This window comes from Moschus berezovskii, chromosome 28, assembly GCF_049115385.1.
Source record: "Moschus berezovskii isolate FMDL1 chromosome 28, NW_MosBer_1.0, whole genome shotgun sequence".
NCBI lineage: Eukaryota > Metazoa > Chordata > Mammalia > Artiodactyla > Moschidae > Moschus > Moschus berezovskii.
Genome location: NC_142487.1, coordinates 11,195,856 through 11,217,842, shown reverse-complemented (window position 1 = coordinate 11,217,842; position 21,987 = coordinate 11,195,856). Strand labels below are relative to the sequence as shown.

Sequence of the window (21,987 nt, the reverse complement as noted above, 5' to 3'; positions counted from 1 at the left end):
TTTTTTCCTTATCTTTTGCAGTTAGTTTTAATCCCCTAATGATAAATATCTTCTGGAAATTAGGACTCAGAAAATTTTGCAGACCTCACCATTTCACCCAAAAAGCTGAAGTTTCTCCTTGTCTGGGAAAAGTGTGTACACACCACCCATTGGAGCATCCATTTCTGTGGTTTGATGGAGCTCAGGCACAATTCAACACAAGAACTTCTTCACACTAGCAGAGTAAAATGTCACTCCTAATCAACTGAGAAGATTCTGTTTTCCTCTTAGAATTTCACATCCTGTCCAGCGTTCAATGTGTGATAGAATCTTGACTGTTTGATTGGATAGGGAAATCTTTTCATTTAAAGAGTTAAAAATAATGTCAATGAAGAAAACCTATAAGTGATATAATTTCCTGGTATTTGAGTGTTTTGTCACCCATTTCTGTGCCAGGTCCCATGTTCAGCTGTCTGGCAATTCTTATGATATATGAAAATGCTTCCATTTTTATAGGAATATGCTGGAAAAAAAATCTACCACTTCCATGAATTATTAGTCCTTTTCTGCTAATTACTTTGAAAAAAGCAGAGGTGCGGGTCCAAGTTCAAGTGGCTGTTAAAGTCTGGGACATACTTGGTGTAGGACTATTCAATTAGGAGAAAATCGGTGCCTTGTTTGACCACCAGTTTTCTAATTGCATTTTGAAACTTATAGGCAAAACCAAGTTACATTTTTTGTATTAGATATTGAGCAAGAAGTTGATTTTAAATGATTGATAAAAGTAATCAGTGAGGAAACATAACGAAGTAACTGATCTACAACATAAAGATAGAAATTTTTACACTTTTGAATAACGTTTATGAAAAAATGAAATGACAAACTGAATAGGAGCTGTGGAAAACCCCCTAGTGCTGTAAAAACCCCAGGGTAATTTGTTTTTTTTAAAAAAAAAAAGTACAGACCAGAGGCAGGGCTGGGAGAACTCAATTGTCTGGTTTCTAGTAGCAGGCAGTCTTTTGGTTTTAAACCACTATTGCAGGAAAATCAGACAAAATAAAGAACAAGCAGCCCTACTCCACGTGTCTGGGGTACGAGTCTCAGTGTTTTTGTGTGGACTGAGCTCCTGCGGGGCATGCTGTGTGTCTAACAAAATTCCCACAGGAGTAGCTCACTGGTTCCGCTGACGGAGGAGGGCTGGATGCTGCAGAACGCCTACTGTAGACACTTCATGCTTCTCAAGTTAATAACCAGACACACAAAACTTTATGGAGCTAAAAATAAAACATTTGGAATCTCATATTATAGCCAAATTGTGGCAAGAGACAAATGATAGGAACGACAGAAAGGAGAGGAAAAGGAAGAGGGAAGGAGAGACGAGGACAGAACCCCATGCAGGGCAGAGCCGTCAGGGAGGGAGTTAAATCCAGTGCTGGATCTGGGGTCTGCCCCCCTCAGCTTATCACCTGAAAGCAGGGAGTTAATAGTAGTACTGACCTCACGGATTAAATGAACTAATATGTATGAAGTCGGCACCTAATGAGGTATGAGTGTAACCTGTTCGGTTTTAAAAAATTGAGTTATAGTTGATTTACAATGTTGTGTTAGTTCCACATGCACAGGAAAGTGACTCAGTTATAGGTATATGTACAGACACTCTTTCAGATTCTTTTCTCTTACCGGTTATTGCAGAATATTGAGCAGAGTTCCCTGTACTAAACAGCAGGTCCTTGTTGGTTATCTATTCTATATACAGTAGTGTGTATATGTTCATCCCAAACTCCTAATTTATCCCTCCCCCCTCCCCTTTCCCCTTTGGTAACCAGTTTTTACAAGTGAAGAACTGCCATGAATTATTTCTAACTACTTCATCTAAAATTGGATAGGAGCACCCCCTCTTGTGAACTATATCCATATCTCTGTTGTGTTTTCCTTTCCTTTTGTTTTTGCTGCCCTTTGCTTTCACCTGAAGATGGCAACGTGTTCTAGACTGCTCCATATTATAAATCTCATTTTTAAAAGTGTTGAATCAAGGCAGTCTGCCAGCGACTTTGTTTTCCCTACTTTTCTCTCCGTGTTGGACTTTTCTGGCATAGGAGAATAATATTACTTTACCATGTAAAACACGGGGAATGGCTTTAAAAGAATTCCCCAGCAACTGAATAATGGGCTGTCAAAAATATGCTTGGTGCCAAAGGATCTGGACACGTCTGTTCCATTTATTGTGTGTTTCTCGTTCCCTCGTGACTAAGTGCTCACAAAAGACACAAAAGCCCAAACCTCTGGAGTATGTGGTATTTGAGGGCAGAAACCATATTTTCATATATTCAGTCCCATACCTAACATATTAAGGAGCTTAGTAGGGGATCACTAGCAGACAATGATGAGCGTCTACAGTATGTAGGATGCTCAAATTACTAATTAAGTTGACTTCTAGTGATGAAGAAAAGTGTGTTCCTCCATCTCCACTGTGCTTGGTTGAGTGGGTTAATAATGTTTATTTTAAGGAGCACTAGAAGTCTTGCCCCCGAAACTTTCACCTTATTCTACCCTTTTGAATAAGTTTATTTCTCTCAGAAATATGAAACTTATTTCTTACTTAAATGTCCATGTTTTAAAAGCCTGATAGTACAATAGAGCAAAGTCACTTATTTTTATTTTACTTTGATAATAAATTGAGTCTATTTTTAAAAAATCAATATAGGAATGCACTGAGAATATCTAGGGGGAAAAATGGAAATGTGGAAAAATTTAAAGGGTGGCTTGTTTCTCAATGAAAACAAGGGAAGTCAAGGAGAATAGCATCTGAACGCCTCCCTACCCCGGCTTCCACCACGACCCTCCCCACTGGGTCCAGCACAGACTGTCTGCTTCTCACTTGGCACAGGGTTCTTCATCTCTCCCACCTGAGTCTCGGCCGGGCTGTTGCCAGCTGCCCTGGAATTCAGCGTGGTTTCTGATGTAGGTTATAATTTTTGACCAGCATCTTAATGGCTAGCATCTCAAGGGCAGGATAACTGTCGTCCAAGAATTCCTGAGCCGGGAATCTCCACTGTCTAGCATGTGACTCACAGGACACATGACATTCTTATGGGGCCCACTCCCCCAGGCCAGGGGCCATGAGAAATTCCTAGACTGCTTAACGAAAATTCCATGGCTTTCCTCCTACTCAGCAAAGTCTGTTGGAATTCATCTGAGGAGATAAATCTGAATCTGTTTTAAATTTGTGTATGGATGCAGGTGTGTATAGTTCAGATCCCAAATTTAGCCCTGCATCATTTATAGCAGTTATTAAAAATGCTCTATCGTAACAAAGTAGTATGAACTCAAGTCCCTTAGTGAGATACCACATTCATGCCCGCTTAGACTAGCTTGGAAACCATCCTGTCTATGCCCGGGAGGCACTAAGTGGCCACCTGAGAATAAAGTGCCAGGGGCAGAGTTCTCTAGAAAGAAACCTAAGTGCCCTCTTGGTTTATTTTGACTTGAGGAAAAGAAGCAGCGTAACTTCTTAGCTGCCTCTGGAGACCCAGTGCTGAACATACCACTTCCTATTTGCAGGACCAAATTGTATGGAAAGGTGGTGATTATCTTCTGTGATTATTAAAGCAGCTAGTACATGACACAGCTCATGGATTTAGGTCTGGGAGGCGAGCAGAGGTGATAACTCGAACAGTTACTGAAGTCAAGTTATTGTTGCCCCTGACAATGCATTGGGAAAATGTGAAAGTGTGGCTGAGCAGAACCCTTGTTGTTCTTCAGCTGCTAATTTGTGTCTGAGTCTTTGTGACCCCATGGACTGCAGCATGCCGGGTTCCCTGTCCTTCACCACCTGTCAGAGTTTGCTCAAACTCATGTCCATTGAGTCAGCGATGCCATCCAACCATCTCATCCTCTGTCATCCCCTTCTCTTCCTGCCCTCAATCTTTCCCAGCATCAGGATCTTTTCCAATGAGTTGGCACTTTGCATCAGGTGGCCAAAGTGTTGGAGCTTCAGCTTCAGCAGCAGTCCTTCCAAAGAATACTCAGGGTTGATTTCCTTTAGCAGAACTCTGAACTCTTATAAATGCAGACTTCTTATTAACATGGTCTTTGATTAAAATGAACGTTTTTCTTTTTTAAAGTACTCAGAAAATAGTCGTGCTTATAGTGTAAGCAGAAACATGGGAAAATAACAGAAAATCACTTTTATACCCAACTTTTCTTTTGGAGACTTGGATACCCTTCAGATCATGTCATTGAAAATAGCATTTTTGCATTCAGGAGACTTCTGATTGAAATGTTTAGCTTTTTTGGCTCCAATTTCATCCACCTCATTAAAACTGATTCAAATGCATTCTTTTTGATGGCTGAGAAATACTCCATTGTGTATATGTACCAAAGCTTTCTTATCCATTCATCTGCAGATGGACATCTAGGTTGCTTCCATGTCCTGGCTATTATAAACAGTGCTGCAATGAACATCTAGGTTGCTTCCATGTCCTGGCTATTATAAACAGTGCTGCAATGAACATTGGAGTACATGTGTCTCTTTCAATTCTGGAGCCAATTATACAGAGTGAAGTAAGCCAGAAAGAAGAACATCAATACCATATATTAACGCATATATATGGAATTTAGAAAAATGGTAACCTAAACCCTGTATAAGAGACTGCAAAAGAGACATAGGCATTTAGAACACTCTTTGGGATTCTGTGGGAGAGGGTGAAGGTGGAATGATTGGAGAGAATGGAATTGTAGCATGTATATTATCATAAGTGACCAGTCCAGGTTCGACGCATAAATTTTCCTCTGTTCATTTCTTTGCATTTGTGCTTTTTTAATAAAATTCTTTTTTAAAAAAAAAATAAAAAAAAAGAAATGGTTAGCTTTAAAAATAAACATAAATCCCATGCTTCAATGTTGAGGAGGTAAAGGCATGATGGACAGTGAATTGGAACATCAGAGTGTCCTCCAGCTATCCAAATGCCACATGATTAAAAGTTGAATTTTGGAGAGTATAGTTTATAATGTGCTCCTATTTCATTATCTTTAATAGGAGAGTATTACTCATTTTTCTGCTCAAGACACATGTAGAGTTTGAAAGGATGATTAATGGGCAGCCATGTCAGCAGTGGAAGGAGTGGGTGTTGTCCATGGCGGGGGTTGCTCACCCAGACTGGTCTCTGAGAGGGAAGACAGTCACCCCACTTACATGTATCAATACAAGCAAGTCTCTATCAGGCTGTGTAAATCTGGGCAGAACTGAGTTTTGATGTGCATTAATTGTGTCCCTTCCTCCCATTGCAGGCTCAACCTGGGAGAAGACTTTCCGACAGATCGGCTTTGAAAGGTGAGCTGGGCTTGGTTACTCATGGCCTGTTTTATTCCAGCAGTTCACTGATTATCCTTTGGTGGTCTCACCACCACTATTTCAGTGACTGTGCCCTTGAGTAAGTCATCATTTTTGAGCCTCTGTTTCCTTGTAAAGTAAACCTTTGATTTATACCATCCTTGCCTGCACACAGATTGAAATTGATGATCAAATGGAGCAATTTATATGAAAATGCTTCTTCTACTGTGAAACAGTGTGAAAGATAAGTTGTAGAATTAGGGCATTGCAGGGAAGAGAGTTGACTCATATTGCTTCCCGATGTCATACGTTATATTCAGTTCTATAGGTTTAGTACAGAGAAATTTATATTTATATTGATATTTTCCTGATTATAAAATTATCTGATCTTATCTGCTCTCAGTGAAAGACTGAGATCATGTCACTCTTAGCTAAAAGCATTTCTGCACCAGCATGTCCTGAAAAGAAAAAAGATTGACTGATGATAACATAAGAAAATGTGCAGGTAGGCTCAGTATAGCCCTAATGACACCACATGGACAATTTAACATCTCACAGTGAACTCGCAGCATCAGAACAGCTATTGAGACAGAAAAGTAATTAAAAATTTTTTTACTCTAAAGGTAGATTTTGACTCATTCTTTTCAGCATAATAGCATTTTTGCATTCAGAAGACTTCTGACTAAAATATTTAGCTTAAAAAAATAAATGTAAATCCTGTGCCTTGAGGAAGTAAAGCCATGGTGTCCAGTGATTGGAATGTCAGTGGCCCTGTAGTTTTCCAAACACCACATGAAGTTAAGAGTTGAATTTTGGAGAGTACAGCTTACATTGTGTTACTATTTCATTACATTTAACAGAAGAGTATTACTCATTTTTCAAAATGTGTCTTTATGTGTATCAGTCAAGCTGAGGGAGTGCTTAGAGCATATGAAAAGAATAATAAAATACCTTAAAATGCATTATTTCTCCAGTAGTGAGTAAGAACAGATGCCTCATCACCAGGCTGACTGTGATGGCATTTCTGGTACCATCTGTAATTGACTCAAAAGTCTGTTTATTTCTCTCCATGCTTGTCCATGCCATCAGCACCATCACTATCCATCTCTCAGTGAGTTCTCGTGGTTGGTCCTTGAGGTTATTGGATGAAGTTGGTTTGGGGCAGGCAGATCTGGTGGACCAGCTTTCAGGCTGAAAATCACATGCAGCTTCGTGTGTGTGAGACCTTCCCCAAAGCATCTTTCTCTTGATTCTTCTTTTGTGTATCGACAAACGTCAAAGATACCCAAAGAAGCTGTTGTTGTTTTAGTTTCTAAGTCGTGTCTGACTCTTTGAGACCCCATGGACCGTAGCGTGCCAGACTCCTCTGTCCATGGGATTTCCCAGGAAAGAATGTTGGAGTGGGTAGCCATTCCCTTCTCCAGGGGATCTTCCTGACCAAGGGATCGAACCCGTGTCTCTTGCATTGGCAGGCGGGTACCACTGGGCCACCAGGGAAGCCCGCTTGTTTGTTCACTCTATCCCTAAACCAAGGTTTATTGTAAGCTTACAGAAGTCTTTCAAGACCCAAAGTCTTGTCAAAGAAGAGAGAATAGCAAATTGAACATCAGTTATTTTTCTCCTGGCTTCAGGAAGACATTGCTGTACTTGCTTTGTCTGTTTTTAGGGTTGGATGGGACTGAAATATTTTTGTAAAGAGAACCTCAGATACTGTGTCATTATCCCTACCTAAGCCAGTGTATGTCTGTGAAAAAATGGATGTTCTCTTGCAGAATCATGATGCCACACTGGTACCGAATACAAGTACCAGCCAGTTCTTAGCACCATGTAATACCAATCAGTGCATACACTTCCTGATCATCTCAAAAGTGTCATCTTACAGACACTGGTTGAATTAGCATGCTCCTAAAGACTCTGATGCTGGGAAGGGTTGGGGGCGGGAGGAGACGGGGACGACAGAGAATGAGACGGCTGGATGGCATCACCGACTCTGTGGACATGAGTTTGAGTGAACTCCGGGAGTTGATGATGGACAGGGAGGCCTGGCGTGCTGTGATTCATGGGGTCGCAGAGAGTCAGACACGACTGAGCGACTGAACTGAACTCAACTGACTGAAAGCCCATACTTACTGTTAAATTTTTTTCAGCTTTAAAAATTAAAAAAAAAAATTTACTGAATTATAATTCTGTTCTGTTCGGTCGCTTAGTCGTGTCCGACTCTTTGCGACCCCATGGACTGTAGCCTACCAGGCTTCTCCATCCATGGGATTCTCCAGGCAAGAATACTGGAGTGGGTTACCATTTCCTTCTCCAGGGGTTATAATTAACATACAATATTATCTTAGTTTTAGGTGTATCACATATTGATTTGATATTTTTATATGTCATGAAATAATCACCACTGTGTGACCAGTTACCACTGTCACCACTGATTCTGTTCTGTTGCCACACCTCCGCCTCTGTATTGAGATTGTGTCCCCCAAGTCTTCCTGCCTTTGTTGGGTTTCTCTTCCTGTCACTAGCTTCTGAGGAAACCAGCTCCTCTGTCTTGCAGCACCACTGTCTTGTTTGGAGTGTCTGTTTGTGGCATTGTTTATCTACCCTCTGATTCACATAAACTCAGATCGCTCCTCTTTGGCCACTAGGGACAGCTTCATGGTAACTTCTTGGCCTTTGTTGATGGCTGCCTGGTCTTTTCTCATTTCTGTCCTTCTAGCATAGCAGGAGGTACCAAGACCATCCAGGATTTTGGACCTGGCATCCACCATCTGTCCTGAGGGTGGACATTTAGGCATTTTCCAGCCTTTGGCTCTTGTAATGAACAACCTTGTGCACATCTGTATTTTTGCCAGGTATTCTAGGGATAGATTCGAGTACAATCAAAGAGTAAATTTTTGTGGAATTTTGATGAACATTGCCAAGTTTCCCTAAAATTTTGGCAGCAGTTTTGGCAATTATTTCCCCAGAGCCTCACCAATATAATGTGCTGTCACACTCGAGGTTTTTTTTGCCAGTCTGATGGGTGAGAAATGGTCGCTTGGTGTCCTTCTAATCTGCATTAATCCTGAGTCATTTTTCCATAGAGTGGAGCTCAGGCTGAGGTTCTTGTCATCTTCTGAGTGGAACTCTAAGAGCAAGAGCTTCTTCTAAGATGGTTAAGGATTCATTGATCTGCAGGATTTGTCAATTGAAACATTTTCTTTCTAGTTTGTGTGACCTTAACCTTTTGCCTACTTGAATAATGATGTAATGAAAACAATTGCCATGTATCAAGGACTGTGTCACATCATTTTCAGTCTGTGCAGCAGCCTCACAGACCAGGGATTGGCAAACTTTTTTCTAAAGAGGGAGAGGCCACATTTCAGGTTCCATAGGCCATACAGTTTCTGTGGTTCAGTTCAGTTCAGTTCAGTCGCTCAGTCGTGTCTGACTCTCCGCGACCCCATGAATCACAGCACGCCAGGCCTCCCTGTCCATCACCAACTCCCGGAGTTCACTCAAACTCATGTCCACAGAGTCAGTGATGCCATCCAGCCATCTCATTCTCGGTCATCCCCTTCTCCTCCCGCCCCCAACCTTTCCCAGCATCAGAGTCTTTTCCAGTGAGTCAACTCATCGCGTGAGGTGGCCAAAGTATTACAGTTTCAGCTTTAGCATCAGTCCTTCCAATGAACACCCAGGATTGATCTCCTTTAGAATGGACTGGTTGGATCTCCTTGCAGTACAAGGGACTCTCAAGAGTCTTCTCCAACACCACAGTTCAAAAGCATCAATTCTTCGGCGATCAGCTTTCTTCACCATCCAACTCTCACATCCATACATGACCACTGGAAAAACCATAGCCTTGACTAGACGGACCTTTGTTGGCAAAGTAATATCTCTGCTCTTTAATATGCTATCTAGATTAGTCATAACTTTCCTTCCAAGGAGTAAGCGTCTTTTAATTTCCTGGCTGCAATCAGCATCTGCAGTGATTTTGGAGCCCCCAAAAATAAAGTCTGACACTGTTTCCACTGTTTTTCCATCTATTTCCCATGAAGTGATGGGACCGGAAGCCATGATCTTTGTTTTCTGAATGTTGAGCTTCAAGCCAACCTTTTCACTCTCCTCTTTCACTTTCATCAAGAGGCTTTTGAGTTCCTCTTCACTTTCTGCCATAAGGGTAGTGTCATCTGCATATCTGAGGTTATTGATATTTCTCCCAGCAATCTTGATTCCAGCTTGTGCTTCTTCCAGCCCAGCGTTCCTCATGATGTACTCTGCATAGAAGTTAAATAAGCAAGGTGACAATATACAGCCTTGACGTACTCCTTTTCCTATTTGGAACCAGTCTGTTGTTCCATGTACAGTTCTGACTATTGCTTCCTGACCTGGATACAGGTTTCTTAAGAGGCAGGTCAGGTGGTCTGGTATTCCCATCTCTTTCAGAATTTTCCACAGTTTATTGTGATCCACACAGTCAAAGGCTTTGGCATAGTCAATGAAGCAGAAATAGATGTTTTTCTGGAACTCTTTTGCTTTCTCCATGATCCAGTGGATGTTGGCAATTTGATCTCTGGTGAAGGCAATAAGCATGCTTTGTTCCAATAAAACTTTATTTAAAAAAACAGGAAGCTGGCAGGACTGGCTGCTGGCCAGACTTTGTGACCCCATCTCACAGGTAAAGAAACCTAAAGAAAACCAAGCAGCTACCCAGAGAGCTGTAGCCACACACATTGACCTGCGTTCAAGAGAAGGTCTGCCTGGCTTTCTACATCCAGCCACACTGAATGCTTGAATTTTAGCTTGTTTTGGTTTTGTGTTGTTTATATTTCCTATCCCTGTAGCTCTGGGAACATTGTCTTTAGTCTCAAGTCTTAACGACTGTTCTCATTTTATGAATATTTTGAAGAAAGTCGGGCAGTAAAATTTGCATATTGTAATGCCTCTCTAAATGGGTATGCTTCTGAAAAGATGTATACATTAAAATATTATTAAGGGATATATTGAGTGAAAGCTGTATTTTTGAACTGTAGTCTTAAGTTTGGTGAACATCCCCAGTTTTAGATGTTATCTTAAAACATCACCCTTTGTTTTCCCGTATTATCACTTGCTTTCTCCTGTAAGGGCCAGAGTTGTCTCTGCCTTGCATCAAGTGTCTTGAAATACAAAATAGATATTGATAGATGGGGTTGTTGTGCATTGACAGTTGCCAAGACCGTGTCATGCAGTGCTGTTAAACATAACCTTGCTTGACTTCTTCTCAAGTTTAACACCGTCTTTCTCAATTATATCCTAAATGAAACTGTCTGGCCCTTTAGAGCCATTGTGAGCGATATTGATCCTTTTAGGGCTGTGTCCTTTGAAGTTTGCCTGTCAGTCTGTTTGCTAACAGAGTATTTCAAAGTGGTCATATCTTAAAAAAAAAAAGTGATGGAGTCAGCCAAACCTCAAAGCTTTCTCCAAGAAAAAGAAAGCCAAGTTGTCCTCTGCTGTACATTCTGTGATGGGGAGGAAGGAGAGGACCTAGGGAATGAGCTTGCCCTTGTAGTAATATTGCCATGAGATACGTCCTGGTGAGCAAACTAAAACTCAGATAGAGGGAGACATGTGAGGACCTGATTCTGTGGCAGCAGCGTCCAGGAGCTTAGCAGATGTCTGTAAAGTGTGTTTCATTGGTTTCCCCCTTTCCTGCCTGTGGTTCCTTCAGGACATGGCAGCTGTTGGTACCCAACAACCCCACCTCCTCCCAAACCTCCCCAGCTCCACAGCCACCACCCTCAGGCTCCCTCCTCTGTCTTCCAACACCTCCTGTCACAAAGCCACCTAGTGTGTTCATGATCTTGCATGGACTTACCGTGTGTCATTCTAGATGCTGCTGAGATGTACGTCTTGTCATTTTACACCTGCTAGTGCCAGCCCAAGTGTTGTCCAGAGATAGGCATTTAATGTTTCATAAACAAGCATTTTATGAGGGCACTAATCCCATTCACTGGGTCTCCACACTCATGACCTGATCACTTTCCAAAGAACCTCATATTTTAATACTGTCTCATTGAGGGGTTAGAATTTCAATAGGTGAATTTTGAGAGAACTAAAACATTCAGTCCATAACATGTGTCACTAACTCCTATACAATTGTAAGAAAAGTTAGGTCTTATGTTTGAGACTTTTATATCCCATGCTATCATATAATCCATTTCATTGGACTTTACTCATGCAGCCGATCAATTTTGCTGTTTTCTTTGATCGGCCGAAATACCTTGGTTATACTCGAAATGGAAAGTAAAAGCTATGATTAATATATGCACACACATGTATGTGTGCATGAGTATGTATGTGTGTGTACTGTGTGTGTGTGTATAATAAAAGTAGGTGATATCCATTTCTTAGGCTGTTGAGAGCTTTACCTAAGACTCTGACTTCCAACTTGGAAAGGAACTTTTTTTTTTATTCAAGCACAATGACATCATTTAGTAAGTGAACAGATCTACTTTTCTTCCAGAAAAAAAAAAGATGTAATCCTTCCTTTTTCCTTCAAAATATGTCTGGAAGGAAAGATTTTCTGATTTGTAATCTCCAACCTCACTAAGTCAGGTCCCTAGGACTTAATATAAACAGCCTCTGAATGAATGAGTGATAAAGATCAGCTCCTGTGGAGAACGGTGCATTCATGAGCTGAAATCCCAGATTCCCAGGTGGTAAGCTTGGCACCTTGTTCTGTACCAAATGTGAGGTACTAAGCCAGAACGTTTTCTATTTCATTAATGACATGAGCAAATGAACTGTGTAATAGATCTCTGAAAGCTTTTTCGAACCTTGGTGCAGACAGCACCGTGAATAATAGGAAGTTCACGCTGTTTGATACGGAGGTAAAATCTGCATGTTGAGTCTGTAGAATGGAATGTTTTGGGGAATCATGCTAGCAGAGGCTCCCAAGCCTCGGTTCAGATTTCTCATTTGCTCTGCATCGTGAGATCCTGAAATTAGCTCTTTTATAGCTGTAACTGCAGTGAAATGTATTTCCCGCAGCCCAGCCAGTTAAACACCTCAGCTCGTGACCGAGCATCGTTGCTTGGATGAAGCGACAGTTTGTATGAGGCAGATTTCAGAGGAGCTGTGTGGGTTTTCTGTCAGAATCCTCAGAAACCCATCACCCACAATGAACAAAGTGGAAACAGTTCCTCCTGGCTCTTTTTTTCCCGACTTATCTCTACATGCTCACAGCCACACAGACTTCTAAACGTACACGAAATCTTGCAAGTAGCAAACAGGACAGTGTCACACACCTTCCAGAGTCTAGTGGTTTCATTCGCTCAGTGATGTGTAAATGAGGATTTGGAGGACTGAGTGACTTCTTTATGCAGGACCAGGTGGTATTCTTTCGGCTTGTGAAGCCTGTGCCTCCTCTTCTCTAAGCTTTGTGGACCTCTGAAGGTCTTATCACACAACAGAAGCAATCATGTCACCTCAGTTGATCATGTCCCTCGGCGCCAAGGGGGCTCGGGAAGCTGTGGTCAGGCAGGACCCCACTTGTCCCAGGCCGGTGTATTAATCCCTTATCCCGCCCTTCCCAGACCATCCTGTACCCGCTGCCTCACTCATGATGGACTCCCTCCTGCCTCTGAGAGGCTCTGATGTCCAAGTCCCCTTTCCACATCCTTCCTGTGGTCACTACTGAGGTTGATGCCCACCTCACTCTTCCTGGGGATGGAGAGGTGGCCTGGGGTCCTGTCATCCAGAGAGCAAGTGAAAACACTGGTCAGTGAGCAAGCCAGCAGTCCAGGGACTGTAGTCACCAGGTGGGAACAAGCGGAGCAGCCTGGGGACCCTCACGTGGCCTTCCTGATCTGCCTGCCCCACACAGAGGGAAGGCTGTCTCACCCAGTCCTTGCGGAAAGTGTGTAGGTTTGAAATGTCCACTCTCTGCTGTGACCGGTGAGATATACTGACTAAGGAAACCAGGCAGGTCACTGCTTCCATCCTGGAGTGTGTTTCTGTGGATGTGCTGGTGTCTCCCGTTGGGACGCTGATGGCAAAGATGCTGTTCTGGTTGACTCTTTACTGGTGGTGGGTTCCCTGGGCTGAGGGGCTTAGTGGTCAGTGTCTGTTCCCTCACTGCCCCCCTGGAGGGCTGTGTGTCCTTATCCACATGTTGCCTAAGTGACTTTTAGGGAAAAACTAAAACCAAAGCAGACAAACAAACAAAGCCCACTCCCTCTCTTGCCAGGCACGGGGTCTGAGGAAGTGCTGCCCCACCATGGGATCCCAGGGGTGCTTCCTACTCTGACCACCTGAGTCAGGCCCCATGTCCCCAGTCCCACTCAGGCCAGAGGCTGCCCACTGTGTAACCACAGTACCACCCAGCCCAGTTCAGTGTGGGCTCTGTAGTAGGATGGAGCTGCCCCACGAGGTCCGGGTGTTCTCTGCCGGACAAGCCGGGGGAGCCCCAGCTTTCTGAACACACATTCTCTCTGGACAAACAATAGCTGGCTGAGGCCCAGGTAGGGGAGGAGGAACCAGGTGGGCGCTTGGGCCAGACTCAGCTCTCCTTCAGGCAATTTCCTGTCGGTAAGGAGGGGCCTGGATTGTGGAACCCAAACATATGGAACAGTAACATGCCATGTGCCGGAGGAAGCTCCAGGGCCGGGCAGGGCCCAGCACATAGCAGGCACTTCGCTGAAGGGCTCATTCAGCTGCCCTGGGAGGATGAGAACTTCATTCCAGCCTAAACATGAGCCCTTATGGAAACATTCAGTGCGACTATAAAAATTTACTGTAAAAAAATGATGATTTCTCGTGTAAGTCAGGATAGGAGCATTTATACATGCAGACCTGGGTGGGGGGCGGGCATGGAAAGAGTGGAAGAGATGGGTAAGAAACGCCCTATCCTGAACTGCTGACCCAGCAGTGGACTCCCCAGTACTCAAGGTCAACAGGGACAGCCTTGTGTTCATCAGCATCAGGGGCCAGAGCGTAGGGACCCAGTGTGGGCAGCTGCCTTCGTGATGGTGGATCCTGGGGGTCAGTGTTTGCACAGGGAGGGAACTGAGAGGGGACCCGAGGACCATGAGCAAGAACTTCCTGAGCATCCCTGGAACTCTTAATCTCTTCCTCCTCCTGAGAACAGGACAGAAACGTGCATGTTCAGATTTGCAGGCATGCAAACCTCAGTCCGCGGCTCACTCTAGAAGTGTTTATTTTATTTGCTTATTTATAAAAATAATGAATCTGTGTTTAGAGGAAAGTCTCCCAATAACCTAGCTCCAATCTCATAAATCAGCGATTTTGTAATAGGTCTTGAACTGTTGAAACATAATTTCCCAGAATTTCAAGCACAGGGTTTGCAGAAGAAACCATCTCCTCCGCACCCACATTGTTAATTTTATCCCTGCCGTAAATTGTTTGCGTGGGGACGTCCCCTGGGAGAAGTGGCCAAGGAGCAGCTCCATGGAAACACTGAGGAGAGAGATTCAGGGACCTTGGGGAACACCTTCCTTCCTGGATGTTGAGATGTCCTGGGACCCTCTCTGCCATTCAGTCCATTTTCAACAGTTACATATTTGTAGATGCAGACGGTTTATGCAGGACATTTGTATCAAGTGCTTATTAGGTTTTCCTGCCATTTATTTTTTTAAAATTATTTGTTTCTAATTGGAGGATAATTGCTTTACAATATTGTGATGGTTTCTGCCATGTCAACAAGGATCAGCCATAGATATAAGTATGTCCCCTCCCTCCCACCTCCCACCCCATCCCACCCACCCAGAGTGTCACAGAGCACTGGGTCCAGCTCCCCGTGCTCTACAGCAAATTCCCACTGGCTATCTGTTTCACGTGTGGTGGTATATATGTGTCTCAGTGCTACTCTCTCAATTTTTTCCCACCCTCTCCATCCCCCAGTGTGTCCATCAGTCTGTTCTCTGTGTCTCCACTTCTACCCTGCAGATAGCTTCATCAGTACCGTCTTTCTAGATTCCATGTATATGCGCTGATACATGATATTTGTTTTTCTCTTTCTGACTTACTTCACTCTATAATAGGCTCTAAGTTCATCTGCCTCATTAGAACTGACTAAAATTCATTCCTTTTTATGCCTAAGTAATATTCCATTCTGTACATGAACCAAGGCTCTTTATCCATCAATTACATTGTCTCAGATTTGGGGTTTCCTCTCAAGTTACCCTTGCCACTCACTCTGCGTTTCTCCAGTGCCTCCCTCATCAGGTTTATTGGGGTATAATTTACAGCCTGGGAAATTCTCCCCCTTTTAGGTGTGTCATTTTATGACTTTGACAACCTAGGCAGCCATGTCATCACCTCCATTTCAAGATTTGTAATATTTTCACCATTCCAGAAAGTCTCCTTCTGCCCCTTTGTCATCAGTTCCTTACCTCCCCCAGCTCCAAGCAATCACTGATCTGAGTTCTCTTTCTCTGGTTTCACCTTTTCCAAGTTGTCATGTGAATGGATTCATAGTTTGTAGTTTTCATATCTGGCTTCTTTCACTTAACATAATACTTCTTATGTTCAACCATAGAAGTTGAAAGCATCCTTACTTTCATTGTAAATTGTATTCCATTGTATAGATCACTGCAAATTATCCAGGGAGCAGCTAGGGGCATGTTTTCAGCTATTGGTGATTATGAATGAAGCTGCTCTAAATCTTTGCCTGCAGATCTTTGTGTGGACAAATTTATGTGATATGTCCCTTGATTATGTCCTCTGCCTTCAGCCTCTTTAGTTAGTGAAACCTAAATTACTCAAAGTGCTTTCTGAAAAAACCTTGAAAACTCAATCACATTTTAGCTGCACAGAGAAGTATATGTAGAAAGATGCTTTGGTGATTCTGTTCACAGTGTGGGACAAGACACTATAATTTTTGCTTCACAAATTTTTATTTTCATTTCTTGGATTTACTGAGCATAGGGTGCATCTTTGGACAGGTGAAAATTCACAGTTTTTTTTTTTATTTGTTTGATTGACATTTTATTCCTGAGCAGTTTTGGTTTGTTTCAGAGTTTAGTGCTTCAGTTTGTTATGATGTCCTTGAGGATGGATCTTCAACCTTCACCTGCAATCTCAAACTCTCGTATGCTCTGAACACTTTGTATTTTAGCCTGATTTCTTGGTGGCAAAAACCTGACCTGAACTGACCTGGGAGCCAGGGGGAGAGCATTGCACTGAGTGTTAAGGGATGAGGTGTGTGTGCTGGGGGAGGGGACACTGCCCTCGAGCCTCCTGCCACGGTTAGATCGTCTGGTGAAGCACCTTCCTGACATCTGGGAAAGTATGAACTTTGTAATACAGTTGGCTCCAAGAGATTTGGAGGAAGGATCTGTTTTTTCTCCACCTGTCTTCAGCACAACTGCCCCCTATCTGTTTGATGGAACCGAGTAGTGCTAGAGAGTGAGTCTGAAGCTTTTTTTCCATTGAGACAACACCTGTACACTTTATGCCATGACCTAATACAATGCAAATCCGCCCAGTTTCCAAGGCACCAGCTCCTCTTACTGCATACAGTGTACTCTTCTCTTCCTTTGCTGTGTTCAGGAAAAAGAAAATGCTGGCTAGTGCCGCTGCATTTATTTGATTACAAACTGATTAGTCGTGGCTGCAGCTGAGAGAGTCATGAGCTGCGGGTGATGGCCAGCCAGGAGGGAGACTGGACGTCCATGCCCGCCTCATTGTGCCCGGGCCCACAGGGATGACAGACGCTTATATGTTGTGGCATTTGCGGGCTGTCACAGTGACACATGAAGCCTGCTTTACCACAGAAATGCATGTGCAGGTTCGACTCAAAATCTTTGCAGTTCAGGTCAAGCAGAAGGAACCCTGAGACTGTGTCCTCCAAACTCCTGGAGTGAATCACCCAGCTCCAGAGAGACTAGACCAGATTCTACTCACCTCCTGTGTTTCGATCGTTCACAGGGCCGTGCAGACCAATCAGAGGATCACCATGGGGTGGGCTGGTGGAGGGAGTGAGTATGAGACAAAGGTGGTATTTCAGGAGCTAGACTGTGCATAATCGTTGACACTGCTGGGGAAATGAGGGGTCTGGGAGGAAAGAGGAGGTGAACCAGTCTGCACTGGTGCTTGCTGAAGTGGGGCCCCGATGAGACTCAGGGAGGGTCTCTGGGCATCCCTGTCCCTGTGCAGCTCCCCTGCTGTGGGATGGTGACCAGGCATCAGTGCCTGGGCTCCAGAGGCCACCAGAAGACCAGGTACAACTATCTCAGTAGTTCATATTCATCTAAATAATGCTCATTTGCCTTTTAATTGTTTTATTGGAATTCAATTGAAGTTGACCTTCCTACCAACTCTGAACCAAAGGGCTGGCTCCCAAAGGAGTGGCATGAATGGGGTTGTACTTTTCCAGCTTCTGAAGGTAACAGCATTTGTGTTTGTTCCTAAGTCTGCTTTTCAGCCCTACCTGAAATTCCAACATTCTTCTTTCAGCCATACCTGGAATTCCAGCACTCTTCCTCTTTCCTGGTCCTTTCTCGATTTCCCTGTCTCTTTATTTTGAATTTTCTGAGCCAAAATTAAACCTGACAGTTGGGAAGACCCTGAGAAGTCATTTTGTTGGTGAGAAACTGAGACTTACAAAAGCAAAGTGGGTTGCCCGTGAACATCCACCCCAACCTCACTGCTTCCCTGGACTTAGATGGGAGGATGGTAATTGAGTTTGACCAAGTATAATCATGGCTGAGACTGCAGCAGTTGGTCATTTTCTTTCCCAGGCAGGTAATCGACTTTGTGTTTTCATATGTTCTACACGAGGAATTCTGAGCGGTATGACACTTCTGATTTTAAAAAATAATATGAAATATTAAAAATACACTTTTGTGCATGCCAACCAGCTTTCAAAGTTAAGAATCTAAGTGCTACAGCACAGGTGACTGTGTCCCTCTCTCTGTCCAGAAACATGTTTGTCGCTTTCACGGAGTTCTTTATGGGTGAGTCTGTAAGTGATCAATATTCTGTATGCTTGCTACTTCTTTTTTATTTTTCTCTCAATATTATGTTTGTGAGATGAATCCATGTTTATTGGTGTAGATCCAGGTTGCATGTACATTTGCACTAACTTACTGATTCACCGTGTTTTATGGCTGCATTTTCTCTCCTTTTGATGGATAAGGAGTTTTTTTCCCCAGCTTCCAGCTTCCTAGACTCCCTTTCAAGAGGAATAATCACCCTGCACAAATAGGATCGTGTGACTGTAACCGGTTTGGAGAGGAAGTGTCTGCCTGTTGAAGAGAAATGAGGTTTTAAGTTGTTTAGCTTGTGCTTTTCTATACGGAAAATGTAATTGAGCTGAGCCCGGAAAGTCACGCGATACAGGATAACATTTTATGGGGAAATGTATACATCAATCTCCTTAATTTATTAGAACAGGGCTTCTTCATATAACCTGGTCAGCCTGATTTCAAACGCAGGATTTACTTGAAATAAAATTTAATTTGTTGGGCTTCCCTGATGGCTCAGTGGATAAGAATCTGCCTGCCAATTCTGCCAATGGAGACATGGTTTCAATCCCTGATCTGGGAAGATCCCACATGTTGCAAAGCAACTAAGCCTGTGCACCACAACTACGGAACCTGTGCTCTCGAGCCTGGGAGCCAAAACTGCTGAAGCCACTCACCCTGGAGCCTGTGCTCTGCAACAGGAGAAGCCACGGCAGTGAGAAGCCCAGCCACCACAGCTAGAGACTAGCCCCCGACCTCTGCAACTAGAGAAAACCCATGCAGCAACAAAGACCCAGTACAACCAAAAATAAATTAATTAATTACACTGTTAAAACATTTTAATTGTTATTAAATGCTCTGAAATGAACACTGACAATTCATCTCACAGAGCCTTCCATAAATATTTATACTCTGTGCAGTCCCTGGACCATCTGACCTACTCCATGGACTTTAGCCAACCTACACGAGAAGAAATCTCTCGCTCTGCCCCTCCAGCCAAGACCTCTCTCAGGCACAGACCCCACGTGGCTTCCAGGGTGACCTGTCATGTCCATACCTCATGTCCGTACCTCACCCTCGCCATGGAAAGACCACCTCCCAGCCCCACTTCCTGCGACCAGATCGTGACTTCCTTCGTGGGCTCAGTTCCATGGTGATGGTGGAGAGTCCTTTGCTCCAAACCCTTCAGCCCTTCTGGTAGTGCAGATGCTTCACCAGAGTCCAAGTCCAGCAAGGAGGACCTGGCCACAACACCTCTTCTTGATTTATCTCTGTGTTTGAGACACACTTTCATAACCAAGACTCAGTGCTCAGGGAGAGGGCCTGGCACTCGATAGAGGCATAATAAATATTTTTGGAATAAATAAAAAATCTGAACAAATCAAGCCATTTCATGTTCACTGAATACAATTAATAGTTCTTATTCTTGAAATGTTTTCTCTGGTGTATGCAAAAAGTGCATATATATTTTTAATGGTTTATAGTTTCCAATTGTGACCATCCACTCACATCCAAAGAACTGAGATGTTACTCATCAACCTCTGGTTCTCAGGCGCTCCACAGACACTAGTCACTGTCCTGCTTTTTTTACTTTATCTTCCCTGAATGGAATTACAGAGATATTTGTGGCAGACACCTGATCTAATTCTTCAGCAGGACTTTGCACAAACTATTGTCATAAGAAAGAAAGGGTAAATATTTGGAGATCGCATTAATTCTGCCAGCCTGTATTCAGAGCACACACTGTACCACATGTACACACACACATACACATGTATCACACATACAAACATAATATATACATATATATATAGTCCCCTTGGATATAAAGATTCACAAATAAGTGAGCAACATAAAGTGTTCGCGATCTAAAGGAAAGAGATGGTGGGCTTTGCGGTAGAGATGAGGGAGTTGGGTGTTGACTGATGAGGATGAAGTGTGTGTGAGGAGGGCTTTGTGGTCCGAGGGAGAAGACCGTGCTCTGACTCAGAGAGACAGACACTTGCCTGTCCTTGGATGTGCAGCCAGCACGGCTGGAATTTGAGGTCGGAGGAAGTCTTAGCAAGAGACGAGGCACACACGTCTGCAATGGAGAGGCCTCGTAGGTAGCACTTGAGCTCCATAGCGACTCAGGAAGTACAATCAGCCGTATCTTTGCCTGTGTGTGCACTCAGTTGCTTCAGTCGTGGCCGACTCTTTGCGACCCCATGGACTGTTGCCCACCAGGCTTCTCTGTCCATGGGATTCTCCAGGCAAGAATACTGGAGTGGGTTGTCGTACCTTTCTCCAGGGGATCTTCCTGACCCCGGGATCGAGCCCATGATTCCTGTGTCTCCTGCATTGCGAGTGGGTTCTTTACCCACTGAGCCACCTGGGAAGCCCAGAGGTTTACATAAACTCCAATTTGTTGTTTTTCTACAGAACTTCTCAAGTTCTTTACTATAATAATAACCGTTGTGATTTTCTAACACTTATTTGACCAGAGGCAGTTTTTTTTCTTCTTTTTTTTGTGGTCATGTTTTGCTTTAATTCCCAATATTTCTGAGGACTAGCTCTCTGATGAACGTGCTTCAGTAGACTCTGGTCTAGACAGTGAAGATGGAGACTATAGTGATAATAAGGTCCCCATGGGAGGTATCAAGTGGACTCTGACCTGGTCATTGTCTGCGGCCCACACCGTCGTCTTCTGGAGGTTCTTGGAGCCCGTGGGCTAGCAGTGCTCTGAATGTGCTGCTTTGTGAGCTCGGGTAACAGCAGCAGGTAACAGGTTGGCACCTCCGTGGCTGACAAATTCCACTCTGAGCTGGACCACAGTCCAGTCCTGGTTCTGGGAGCTGCGTTCTGTCATGGCTGGGGAGTAATTGCTTTGCAGTTGGGGTTCATTTACTCTCTTCATGTTTGTGGGTGATCCAGTTTCTCCTTGGGGACCGAGCACAAAGGTGAGGTTGCTGACTCGAAGCCACTGTTTGCAAATTGAGAGTCATGTACAGAGTGCAGGTTGGGGTTGGGGGCAGGGGGGCAGGCACAGCCGGCTCCTGGGTCCACTGTGCCAGGTGGGACTCTGGGTACGTTCCTCAGAGAACTCTTTCCTGCCAATCGGCTTGGTTTGTGCTTCTCATAAAATGCCATGATCAATTCGTTTTCTGCAAAAGAGCTGCAGTAATTTATCTCCCAAATCCACTTAGGAGGGACTGCCGGCTCCCCTGACCTCAGCCCCACCCAAGAAATACCTCCCCTCCCAGCCGGCCTTCATCTCCTGGCCTCTCTCCTTGATTTCCGAATTCTTGTTCTGATGATGTGAATCCTCCTTTGCTCTGTCTGATCACGTTAGGTGTACTTGCAAAGTAGGAAAAACCTCTACAGTTTTCTTATGATGAAATCAATCATCAGATTTCCTTATTATGGATTTGGATTATAAATTTTATAAGTAATTGTAAAATCTGGTTGAAGTGTTCACAGTATTATACGTTTGGATGAAGTTTTCCTATTTGATTTCTCTTACTCTTAGCCCAAATGCAAGGAATTTGCCATTTTTTAAAACCTCTTACACAACCACGTGTGTTTTATTTATGGAGGTAAAGGGATGTCTCGTCACTTCCATGTTTCTCTGTTCAGAGAAGTTTAGAGTCGTGTATAAAACCCAGGCTTCTGATGGGGAGGTCATTTTCCAGACCGTTTTTATATAAAGGCAGTCAGACTGGTCTGAGGAATTTTTCCTAGAAGATCCTG

The 21,987-nt window shown here is 43.6% G+C and overlaps 1 protein-coding gene across 1 annotated transcript in view; it reads left to right on the top strand.

Annotated features, from left to right (window-relative positions):
- PIEZO2 (piezo type mechanosensitive ion channel component 2) overlaps positions 1-21,987 on the top strand; it is a 249,057-nt gene that overhangs the window by 110,832 nt on the left and 116,238 nt on the right. Inside the window, exon 4 of the mRNA XM_055417223.2 lies at positions 5,269-5,311. Coding sequence (XP_055273198.2) covers positions 5,269-5,311 — 43 coding nt within the window. The remainder of the gene's footprint in view (positions 1-5,268; positions 5,312-21,987) is intronic.